Source organism: Moschus berezovskii, chromosome 14 (assembly GCF_049115385.1).
Source record: "Moschus berezovskii isolate FMDL1 chromosome 14, NW_MosBer_1.0, whole genome shotgun sequence".
Taxonomy (NCBI): domain Eukaryota; kingdom Metazoa; phylum Chordata; class Mammalia; order Artiodactyla; family Moschidae; genus Moschus; species Moschus berezovskii.
In genome coordinates this window covers 39,322,367-39,334,997 of record NC_142473.1, presented here as the reverse complement: position 1 = coordinate 39,334,997, position 12,631 = coordinate 39,322,367, and the positions used below count along the sequence as shown (strand labels likewise).

Here is a 12,631-nt window from a genome sequence, read left to right as displayed (position 1 = left end):
TAAAAGTGATTAAAATAAGTTTTATGCTACATATCCTCAATGGCTTCCCATTGTCCTTGGGATAAAGACCCAACGCGTGTGGTGTGGCCTTCAAGGTCCTGCCCTACCTGCCACTCTAGCCTTCACAGCTCAGCTCCCTTCTGCCCTCTGCACTCTAGCACTCCTTCCCTCCCCCACTCCAGATTTCCTAATGTGCTTTCTTTCTTCTGCCTCTGGGCCTTTGCACATGCCACTCCTCTGTCTGAAGCATTTCCCTGTCCCTTTCCCCAACTAATTCCTACCTATCCTTCCATTTTCAACTCAAACATGACTTTCTCATAGAATACCTCCTGATCTCACCCAGGTCCATGAACAAGGTTACTTGTAAGCTGCATCACGGTTCACCTTTCTGCAGGACTCCAGACCTGCGACCAGACAGTAGCCTCCACAGAAGCACAGATCTTTCTCTAATACTCACTGCCCTGCAGCACATGGGGTGCATCCTCTTCACTTTCCCCTGTTCTAGAACTTTCCGCTCCGCAGAGAGCAAAACTCTACCTAAAGAGAATGGAGGGAGTTAGTCCTTGTTCCTTGGAGAAGGACTGGTCCGTCCAAGGGTGGTAATTTGTGCTTCATTGTTGTTGTTGAGACACTAAGTCATATTCGACTCGTTCAACCCCGTGGACTGTAGCCGGCCAGGCCCCTCTGTCCACGGAATTTCCCAGGCAAGAATACTGGAGTGGGTTGCCAGTCCCTTCTCCAGGGATTGAACCTGTGTCTCCTGCATTGGCAGGCAGATTCTTTACTGCTGATGCAGGGGAAGCCCAATTTGTGCTTTAGGCAGAGAATATTATATGCTTTCTGGAGAATGACAAAATGAACTTGCCAGATGCCCAGATAGGGTGTTTCCAGGGGCACTGGTCACCCGGGCCTGGTGATTAAGGAGGGGTCTCTGTGCATGAGAAGCTGCTTCAGACACTGGTGCAGGAGACTCTCTGAAGCCTGTATTTAACATCTCTCCACGTGCTGCCCCTCAGTCCCCCAACCACACTCACATGGGGGCCCCTGGGGTGAGGATATCTCTTGGATGATCCTGATGGAGTGCAGCTCCCACCTTACCAGGAAGGTAGACCTGAGACTAGCTTGGGAAGCACTCTCTGCCCACTTAAGACACCAGGCTGTCTCTGGCTTATCATAGAGAGCTCCAGACTCCAGATGTCAATTAATGCTGTGACTTCTAAAAATCATGGTCTGACTTAATGACACACAGTCTGACCACAGCTTAACAGTAAGATGTACAGCCCGGCCTTAGACATCCAGACCGAGCCCCACACAGAGGAAGATCTGTGGATTTATACCTTGGGTCCAACACAGTCTGAGGACTTTTAGACACACAGCTTCATTCTTTTTAAGAGCCTGCTTGGGTCCCAGACTCCTGGGTTCTAAACCGGGCTTTACCCCTTGACTAGCTGGGGAGACTAGTGCAAACCACTTAACTTCTGAGCCCTGGTCTCCTGATCTGCAAAAGGGTAATAGTGGTACCTCTCTCATAGAGTTGTTGTAAGGATTAAATGGAGTTAATACATGTAAAATGCTTAGGATTGTGCCTGACACATAGAAGGTGCTAAATGAGTGTTCGCTGTCATTATGCGTAACCTCTGTGAGTTCAGTGTTCACGTCTGTAAAATGGGGATAGCAACAGTACAAGAGGGAGAGTGTGGGGGTTAAGTGAGATGATGCATGGAGGAAGCTTAGCACTGAGCCTGGCACACAGTACAGTCTCAATAAAGGTCAACAGTCATCACTGTTGCTTCTGCCTGGGACCCTGGCCACATGGTGTCAGAAGGTCTAAGCAGGCACTCCTAAGCGTTGGCAAACCACAGGCTCTGGTCCTGGGGCCCTTCTCTTTTCTAAAGGTTACCACATCTGGGCTCAAGTTTACATGCCACCTACAAAGCCATGACTGCCCCGGACTTCCCCTGAGTGCCTAACTTGTTTATCTGTCTGCCTGATACTCGAGCTGGCTGTTTCAATTCTGTGTGGCTTAAACACCCCAACTCCTGCTCCTTTGCCACGTCAGTCACTAACACACTGTTCACGCAGGTGCCCAGGCCCAAAGCCTAGGAGTCTTCCATTCCTCTCCTGGCCCCCGACCTAACCTTCAACCATTCTCCCTGCATTTGCCTTGGCCTACCAGCTTCTTTGCCAAGTTTGCTCCTATCAGAAGGTCTTTGAATTTGCTTTACCATTTGCATGCAATATCTACCCCCCAAAGCCTGCATGCTCACTCTCACCAGAGGCCTCCTCCAAGCATCCTATACAGACAGCAACACTGCCTTTCCTCTCTGCCCCTCACCATACTGTGTGTTCTTCCTAGCATCATCACTACTTGCTTGTCTACTGTCTTTGTCTGTAGGTCTCCTCCACCAGACTGGAGGCTCCACAATGGCAGGGATTTTTCTCCACTTCTGAACCTCTGGCGCCTAGCACAGCGCCTGGCACGGGAACAAATGGAAGCCCCTACTCCCTCCCCCTCTCACCGTTCCCGCTTCCCTACCGATCAGCAGCTTGGGGAAGTTGGAGGTCTCAATGTTGTGATAGTAGACCACAGAGGTGACAGCGGCCATGAACGCCATCCCGGCTGGCATGTACAGGTGGAGGTGGCGGGACTCGGTCACCCTAAGAGGAGGGCAAGAGAGACGGAGAGAGGAGAGGTGGGTGAGCTGCGCCATACCCCAACAGAGTAGTCCAGGCCTTGTGTTCAGAGCTCAGCATGCAGTGCAGCCTCCAGAACACATGTATGGCAGCTATATGTTGGCAGCTCTGCTCGGCAGTACCCCAAACACGCCTGTTAAATAAGGGGCCCAGGCGTTCACACAGAGATGCTATGAGGGTTTGGTGTTCAGGCTTTGAAATTCATGGTCTTCTCTCCCTGGGTTCACGCTTACAGGATCTGGCAGAGGGAAGCTGGCCTTGGCAGTCACAGCTGCAAAGCTTCCAGCCTGAAACCAGAATGCAGAGAAGCTGGGGTCCTGATGCCATCATTAAGCTACCACACCAACTAAAAAAGGTGGCCTCCAGATTTCTTGTTAAATGAGAATGTAAATGTTGATATTCTTTAAGCCTTGATTAGTGGATAGTCTCAGCACAAGGTCTTCACACTGTTACAGGAGGAACAAGGCAGTCACTAGTGGGGACACTGGGAATAGCCAACACCCTGCCCAGGGGGCCTTCAAAACTCTTGCCTCTGTACTCCTTGAAATAACTCTGAAGTGACTTCCTTGGCAGTTCAGTGGCTAAACACCACACTCCCAATGCAGGGAGCCTGGGCTCGATCCCTGGTCAGGGAACTAGAGCCCACATGCTGCAACTAAGACCTGGCACAGACAAATAATAAATAAATCCTTTAAAAAGAAATACATAGAACATTTTTTAAAAAGAAAGAATTTTGAAAAACTCTACTCCTGCATAGATTTTAAGTGACATCTAAAATGTTATTTCATAAGTTGAAATACAGTCTTCTATTTGTAGTAGAAGGTAGAAATAATAAATATTTTATAATATAAAATGACAATGAATAATTACAATTGAAATAAGTATTTTATGACATGACTTAAACAGATTTTTGGCTGCTTTATTGAATAATACATACCGATTTAGGTAACAAATTAGGTAAAAGTTTCTACAGGGCTTTTTCCAGTTTATGCTGGTCTGGGAAAACATTCTATGTTAAGAAAAAAATTTTTTAGATAACTTAAAAACCTTTGGTTGTTCTAAATTCAGAGCACCACAGAGAAATAATCCTTATAGGAAGACAAAAAGCCCTATAGATTAGCCCCATACCTTAATCACGGAGAAGGCGATGGCACCCCACTCCAGTACTCTTTCCTGGAAAATCCCATGGACGGAGGAGCCTGGTGGGCTGCAGTCCATGGGGTTGGGAAAAGTCAGACACAACTGAGCGACTTCACTTTCACTTTTCACTTTCATGCATTGGAGAAGGAAATGGCAACCCACTCCAGTGTTCTTGCCTGGAGAATCCCAGGGACGGGGGAGCCTGGTGGGCTGCCATCTATGGGGTCGCACAGTCGGACACGACTGGAGCAACTTAGCAGCAGCAGCAGCATACCTTAATCAATCACTATAAGAGGCCTGCATATGTGCTAAGCCACTTCATTTGTGTCTGGCTCTTTGTGTCCCCATGGACTGTGGTCTGCCAGGCTCCTCTGTCCATCAGATTTTCCAGGCAAGAATACTGGAATGGGTTGCCATGCCCTTTTCCAGGGGATCTTCCCCTACACAGGGATTGAACCCATGGTATCTGTGTCTCCTGCATTAGCAGGCAGGTTCTTTACCACTAGCACCACCTGGGAAGCTCAAATGAGGCTTATGCTTGAAGACCACTGCATTAACACCCCCTCTCTTATCTGCCCTGTAGACTTCCCAGCAAGTCTGTAAACCCAGGTTGGGTGGATTGGGGGTGTCAAAAGGCAGGGACTGTGGCTTCTCCTCCAATCTGATGCCCTTCCCATGTCCCTCTTTCATGCTTGCCTGCCCAGGGGTGTAGGCTACAGATGGAAACCAGAAGACACCAGGCAACAAGTGCCCAACTGAGGAGCTGACCCACCCTCTGGGGAGCTGATGGTGATTTGCACTGAGCGTAGAGAGGTTTGGGATACAGTTGCTGCCCACAGGGTGGGGTCTGCTGAACAGCCAGCAGGAAGGAGTCCCCAGCTTGATTCTTTCCAGTCTCCCACATCCTGGGAGTGTGCTATCTGCCCAGGGCTCTGCCACTCTGCACTCTGCATCTTCTCCATGCTCTAATATCATCCTGGACTCTCCTATGAAGCAGGTCAGGCAAGGATTATGAAGCTCATTTCACAGGTAGAGAAAGTGAGGCCCAGGAAGGCTGAGTGGCTTGTCCAAAGCCCCACAGCTGATACATGGCATAGCAGATATGCTGGTGAAGACCGAGGTCTACCTTTTCTACAGAAATGATGTTTTCCTCTCCATTGCTTTGTTTCTTATAGCCCAGTAAGTATCTTCTGGCTCCAGGGCTCACAAGGCAGCCCTCCCCTCTCTGGCATTTGCGCTGCTTTGGAAAGGGTGCTGGGATGGAAGGTGGGAGGCAGATTTGTCACCTGCTAGTTTTGTGGCAGTATGCATTCTTGTCCTGCTCATCCGTTGGGCTTTGGAGGAAGCCCAAGGCAAGCAGTTATCACAGATATTATCTCTGAAGCCAGCAGGCAGTGGGAGTGGAGGGTGAGGGAGTGTGTGTATCAATGGGTGGGGATGCCCTCCCCGTGCCATCCACCTGCAGGAGCCAGGGCTGGCAGGAGCGGAGTCTGGGCATAGTCTACTCCCCGCTCAGAAGGGTTGGACCTCAGCTATTTAAGCCAAATGCCCACCACCTTCCACCACCGCTTCACCCAGGGAGTCATTCTTCCTTAATGCGGTGGCTGCTCACCTCCTTCTCATCTGCAGCCCCAACTGCTGACACACCGCTTTCAGCTGCAGTCATCTCTCACCTAGACTACTGCAGTCACCTCCTTGGTGCTGTTTCTACCTCCAGCTACTCACTGCTGCCACCCTGCCCTCAAGTTCTCACCTCCAAGTGTGCTGATTACATCGCTTCTAAACTGCCTGCAAAATTCAACTCAAACACTCAGCCTGTCGTTGGAAACCTTGCTGGAGATGCCCTCAGTGTCCAAGTCTCAGCCTTCACAGCTCTGGTGTGTTTCACACTAGCCCCGCTGCACTGCTCCCACCCTCTCCGGAACTCCTCTGCTCCTCAGAACCCTAGTCATCCTTCCAGACTTGGCTCAGAAGCCCCCTCAACCATGAAGCTTCCCAATCTGCCTTCCTTTATCCTCCCAGAGTACTTACTTGCAAGATTATTTCATTTATTCTCTTAAGGAGTCACAAAGGGACTATGGAACTTTCTCATGTGCCTTGCATGGTGAAAACAAAGATGAGTAAAATGCAGCTTCCAACTCTGAGGCCTTTCTGGCTTAGGGGGAAAGAGTTTGCAAACAGATACAGATGAGAACATAGAGTGTGACCTGTGCAGTGGCAGAGGTGTGGAGAGCATGCTGCGAGGCCCTGGGAAAGGTGGGCATGGGGAGAAGGCCTTTGGGAATGAGGTTCGAGATAGGGAGGGCCAACTGTGAGGAACCTGGATGTCAGGCTAAGGACTTGGGATCTTGAAAACAACTGGGAGCCAAGAAAAGATCTCAAGCAAGAGTGATTTTTGCCCTGAGAAGGTAACTCCAGCAGTCTGTGGGAGAGGCTGAGTATAACCGCAGGAGCTATGGTACTCTAATAAATTATAGGATTCTTTCACTGGGTCTTGGTGTGCAGATCTGGGTGGGCATGATTCTCAGTGCCCAGTGCCTGGCACAGAGAGCCTGGCACACGTATGTTAGGTAAACGGTTGCCGAATTTATTAGCAAAGGAAACCGTATCGGCTCATGGAATGCAGGTGAGCTGGGGTCTCCTTGGGCCTTTTGGGAGGCAGCCTGGAAGAGACCCGCTCTCTTGGGTCCTCTGAGAGTCACTCACCCATCAGACAGGATGCCCTCCGCAATCTCGCAGACCAGGACGAAGAGCAGCATGAAGGTCAGGATCCAGCGCAGGTTGTGCCCAGGGAAGTGGAGCCATGTGCTGTGGTGAATGTGCACCTTGGAACTCTGGCTGCCCCATCCTGCAAGGAGACACAGGGAGAAGTGGGAAGCCTGGCTCACCTGGAGGAGGCTTCTTGACCCCCAGGAAGGCGCTTAGGCTCTGGGCCCATGGTGGGGATGAGGAGTGTACCCAGGACAACACCCCAGTCTGTTCACTTGAACTAAACGTCTCAAATGAAGCCCAGACCCATGGAGGCCCACACGTGTAGGTACCCATTTTATATCTGGTTTTTCATGTGACAAACTACAGCATAAATAAACCATCTGGTTGAGAGCAACAGTGTAAATGCTGGTACAGTTTTTGATGTATCTGTGAGCATAGTTTCCTTCCTATTTCTAATTATCTTTGTCAGTAACCAGCAACTTTTTGCTTCTGCAGCATCCTTGTCTTTCTAATTCTTTGACAATTATTCCCTTCTTCCCCAAAGCTGTGTAGGAATGTTAAGATTTGCTTTTTCTCTTAGAGGGAATTAACAGGTTTGGGGAGAAGCAGGGAACACCCTGTGAGTTGACAGAGCTAGCCAGCTTGGGAAATTCGAAGTCTTGCGGAGACACACAGGGGACCCCAGGAAAGAGGCACTGAAAACCTCCCGGGCGGTTCCGCCCAGCTCTGCAGAGGGTTTTCAAACAGGGTGCTGGGGGCCCCCCCGGGGTCGCTGCTAAGTCGGATGGGCTCTGCACGGAGCCTGAGAAGTTGCGCTCCAGGCACACGCGCGCCCGTATGGGGTTGGCTGAGAAAGCGGAGCCTCTTCTCGCTCAGGGCGAGTGGGATCCCAGGATCTCCGGAGGCTGCTGACCACCACTGTCCGGCTCAGCCCGAGGGCTCGCAGGGCCTCCATCCCAGCCTCCGAGGCGCAGGCTGCTCTCCCTGGCCCCAGTGGCGGCTGACGAGGAGGGTGCCCTGGGGGAGGGGTGGCCCGGCTCCCTACACAGCGCCTCTGAGAGTACAGCCCGACCCCCTCCCGACCTTTCCAGCACGGAAAGGGACTCCCTGCCTTCCCCCTTCTCCATTCCGGCTCTAGCCCTGCGGTGGCACAACTTGGGGGTCCCCTGGGTCAGGAGCGTCCGTTGCGGTTGGTGCGGTTTCAGGGACATCCCAGTAGTGAGGGCGGCGCGGGCAAGCGAGCGCAGGGACCGAAGGGCATCATACAGAGCAGGGGAACCCCGGAGGGAGGCGAGCGGCGATCGCCCGCCCGCAAGGGGACACCCAGAGCGGCAGGACGCAGCGCCTCCTCCTCCCTCCCGGCCTCCGCCCTCCCCTCCGCCGCCGCCCGCCCAGAGCGCTCACCGATGAAGAGGATGGGGAAGGTGATGAAGAGCAGGAATACGTGCGGCACCACGTTGAGCGCGTCCACGAAGCAACCGTTGTTGAGGACGCCCCGGTCCACCCGGTAGGCGGCCGAGTGGTTCTCGCTGCCGCAGAAAGCCAGGGGCATGGCGGCGCGGCGCGGGCTCGGGCTGCGGCTGCGGCTGCCGCTGGCTCCACGCGCCTCGCGCGCTCCGTGCCCTGCAGCTCCGCGGCCCGGCCCGGCCGCCAGGCCGCCGCCCCCACCGCGGGCCCCGCCCCGCCGGCGCGCCCGCGCCCCCACCCCCACCTCCCTGCTCCGCTACCCGCGGGGCCCCGGGGGGCGGCGGGGCGCCCCACCCGCCCGGCCGCGCTGGGACCGGGAGTTCCAGCTGTGGCGCCCCGCGAGGTGCTGTGCGGGGGGCCGCCTGGTGGGTGCCCCGCTGCGCGCGCACCCTGGGGCATGGGAAAAAGCAGGCTGGCTGGCTGGGTGGGCCCGCTTGATTCTGGGCGGGAGGCTGAGGGGTGCAGAAGAGAGGAAGGGCCTCAAGTGTCCGGAGTGAGTGCTGTAGGAGTCTCATTACCCTGGGTCTAAAATGTGGGCTCACCTGGCCTGGTGCTAGTGGATTAAGTTAGATCTGAGGGTCCTGATGGAGGCAGAGTGGGACAAATCCCACCCCATATGAACAGGAAAAGCTTTGGAAAACAGTATCTAGGGGGACAGTTCGATTGTTTTCAAAAGTCCTTCCAGGGGCTGGATGTTCACAAGTGCCTTATAGCCTATCCCACTCTTTCACAAAGGGCATCTCCCAGTACTCCTGCTAAGTACAGGTTATAATCTCTCCCATTTTTCTGATGAGGAAACTGAGGCTCAGGGAGTTTACATGACTGACCCAAGGTTTCACTGTATCCAGTGAAGGCAATGGAAGGCAGCCAAGAGAGGTGGAAAGATAATGTCACCCTAAGCTGTATCCTTGGTGCCTCAGTGGTGAAGAATCTGCCTGCCAATGCAAGAGACACAGGAGACTTGAGTTCGATCCTTGGGTGGGGATGATCCCCTGGAATAGGAAATGGCAACCCACTCCATTATTCTTGCCTGGGAAATCCTATGGACAGAGGAGCATGGCAGGCTGTAGTCCATGGGGTCACAAAGAGTCGGACGTGACTGAGTGAGCGAGCACACAAGCTGTATCCTTAACCTGACACACACAAGCTTAAGGAGTTCAGGAACCCTCAGCTTGTGAAATTGTAAAGACAATGTCATGCCTTTTTGGCCTTTTGGAAAAATTCTCACAGGTCTGTGGTCAAAAACAGTTTATGTCCTATGAAGAAAGAAGACAAAGGGGATTTTGGTTTAGATTTTAGAAGAATTTTCTGAGTTAGAGATTTGCAACATAAATGCATGTATTCTCAGGGGGAGCTGGGGTGCCATCAAGGAAGCTGTCTTCAGTCCCTTTCCCTCTGAGCCTCTCTGAGCCAGTTCTGAGGCCACTTTGAGGCTCGGAGCCTTTACAGAACACTGTCAGGCAGGGCTTCAGCTCTGCCTCAGGCCTTGAGAGAGGCCAGGGCAGAGCCAGGCACCACAGGAGAAGGCAGGTGAGGCTGAGTGAAGAGCTTAGGAAGGGCAGGAGATCAGAGTCCGAAGTCCTTGGACAGTCTCTGACTTTGGGGAATCTCCATGAGGCTGAAAGAGGCCTGCAGTATTAGCCAAAATAGTGAAAACTTGGTGGCGGTAAATGTCCAGTGCCAGTGAAAGGAGTTAATTAAGATGGGTGAAGGCAGCCCCTGAAAAAGCGATTGCTGAGTGTATGTGTGTAACCAAGTGGGAAAAGCTTATGAGACAATGTCAGGTGAAAAATCAAGAAATAAAATTGTTTGTTTCCTTTGATTATAGTCATATTAAATATATATATTTGAATGCAAGCCCGCAGGGGAAGCTCAGACTTGGAAATGGCTGTTAGGTTAGGGTGGTGTATAGTGTACATTAGCTGCTGTTGCTGTGCTGATTCTTATTGTTATTACCATTCTCTTTCTGTAAGAACGGAACAACTAAGTTTCAAAGAGATATGATGTGCCCTTGGTCACCTAATAAGATTGTTTTGAGGATTTTATTTTTGACTCCCAAGTTTTCTTTTCACACTTTCTGCTGCCATTCTGGGGACTTCCTTAGTGGTCCAGTGATTAAGTCTTCACATTTCAATGCAGAGCGTGCAGGTTCGTTCCCTGGCTGGGGAGCTAAGCTCCCACCTGCCTTGTTGCCAAACAAACCAAAACATAAAACAGAGGCAATATTATTGAAGTAACAAATTCAATAAAGACTTTAAAAATGGTCCACGTAAAAAAAATATTAAAAAAACAAACAAGCAACTTTTTGTTGCCATTTTGTTTTTGTAGTTATAATTTCAGTTTTTCACACTTTCAGCAGTGCTACTTTACCTTTCAGTAGTAGCAATATTTTGTTGTTGTTGAGTCACTCAGTCATGTCCGACTCTTTTCGACCCCATGGACTGCTGCTCGCCAGGCTTCCCTGTCCTTCACCAGAGAATATATACGTGTATTCCAGTAGTACAGTAGTAATATAGGTGTGTTTAAAAGACAAGTCCCCAGTCCTGGCTCTACCGCTGTGAGTTATGTCACATAGGACAAGTCACCATTCTGTACTTAACTTTCCTCTTTTCTAAATGGGGAAGATAATAATACAGACCCTAGAGGATTAAAATGAGGTCACAGGCATACATGTGCTGTGTTAGACTGGAAGATGATCCTGTTTACTTCATCCTCTGGGGGCTCACACATGAGACCCCATCAATCAATGAAGGTTATCTAGTGGTCTTTCCCTTCCTTGCACTCAGCACACAGTGCCCAGCATAACCCACACACTTGCTTCTTCTAGGTCATTTGAAATTTAAAAAAAGCCTGCTCTGATGCTAGGAGGGATTGGGAGTGGGAGGAGATGGGGACGACAGAGAATGAGATGGCTGGATGGCATCACCGACTCTGGACATGAGTTTGAGTGAACTCCGGGAGTTGGTGATGGACAGGCAGGCCTGGTATGCTGTGATTCATGGGGTCTCAAAGAGTCGGACACGACTGAGGGACTGAACTAAACTGAACTGAACTGAACCTAAACTGGGGAGCTTCCCAGGTGACATTAATAGTAAAGAATCTGCCTAAAATGCAGGAGACATGAGTTTGGTCCCTGGGTCAGGAAGCTCCCCTGGAAGTGGACATGGCAACCCACTCCAGTGTTCTTGCTTGTTAATCCCATGGAAAGAGAAACCTGGCAGGCTACAGTTCAAAGGGTTGCAAAGATTTGGACACGACTGAAGCGATTTAGCACACAACCCAAGCTGGACTGACATATACAGGACAATTAAGGGATCACTCACTGGGACTAAGAGAGTGCTGGGTCTAGAGGCTGGAAAGGGTACCACATTTGCCATCTCTAATGCAAACCTACTGCATGACTGTGGGCAAATTCCACCCTTCTCTACACCTAGCTTTCTAGTGAGGATACCCATCCCACTGCCCATCATGTGACCGTATTATCTTGAAAAGTGTGGAGCTAGGGGACTTCCTTGGTGGTCCAGTGGCTGAGACTCTGTGCTTCCAATGCAGGAAGCCAGTTGGATCCTTGATCGGGGAACTAAATCTCACATGCCTCAACTAAGAGTTTGCATGCCACAGCTAAGACGCAGCATAGCCAAACAAATAAATCTTTTTAAGAAGTGTGGAACTGGGTGCATAAAGAGGCATGAAAGTACTGCTGTAACGTGGATCGTAATCTAGAAAACACCCAAATGTTCATCAATAGAGGCCTAGTGAAAGCAAAGCCAAAAAACAAATGAACAATATCATAATTCCATGCTTATGGGACACTGCGAGGCAAATACAGAGAATGAAGTAGGGTTATGTACAGAGATGTGGAAAGATGTCCAAGGCATAGATACAGAGAAGTTTGTGTGTGTGGCATGAAACCATTTTATTTCTGCAACAGAAGCAGACAGGGAGCTGCACTGTCTCTATGGGGAGGCACTGCATCTCAAGCTTTTCCACCTCTAAAGATGCTGGCTCTATTACATCAATAGCAGGCTTGAAACAAGGGTATTCCCTTTCGAGAATTCTCAGCTTTCCTTGGAGTAGAATGGAAAAGCTGGGAAGGATTTCATGACCTGGATTCTTGAGCTCAAAGGGCTCACCAGGTGAACGTGATTGCAGGCAGAGATCCTCCCTCGCTCTGTGTAAAGCGAAAGGAAATCTGGGTACAAGGCTTCAGAAAACTTCCTTCTAGCTGTGATGTTGTTCATCCTTTAGTGCCGTGTCTCAGGTGTGTCAGTAACCATGACAGAGGAGGTCATCAAGATGATAATGGTGAGATAGTAGAGAAGGAGGATATTTTAAGAAATTCACCCTTTCAGTAACCCCAGTCAATAGTGAGATGGTGAAAAACAAAACCAAAACTGCTATTATCCATGCTATGCAGAAGTACAGAGAGTAAAGTAGGGCTATCCGTGCATGCATGCTAAGTCACTCAGTTGTGTCCGACTCTTTGTGACCCCATGGACTGCAGCCTACCAGGCTCCTCTGTCCATGGAATTCTCCAGGCAAGAACACTGGAGTGGGTTGCCATGCCCTCCTGCAAGGCATCTGCTTGGCTCAAGGATCCAACCTCCTTCTCTTAAGT

The 12,631-nt window shown here is 50.7% G+C and overlaps 1 protein-coding gene across 2 annotated transcripts in view; it reads right to left on the bottom strand.

Moving 5' to 3' along the window:
• ABCC8 (ATP binding cassette subfamily C member 8) overlaps positions 1-8,136 on the bottom strand; it is an 80,484-nt gene extending 72,348 nt beyond the window's left edge. For both annotated transcript variants that reach the window (XM_088843049.1, XM_055423274.2), the window contains exons 1-3: positions 7,951-8,136; positions 6,541-6,682; positions 2,537-2,658 (exon numbers count right to left, since the gene is read on the bottom strand). In XM_088843049.1, coding sequence (XP_088699175.1) covers positions 2,537-2,658; positions 6,541-6,682; positions 7,951-8,098 — 412 coding nt within the window. In that variant the 5' untranslated portion in view covers positions 8,099-8,136. The remainder of the gene's footprint in view (positions 1-2,536; positions 2,659-6,540; positions 6,683-7,950) is intronic.
• Positions 8,137-12,631: the final 4,495 nt, after the last annotated feature.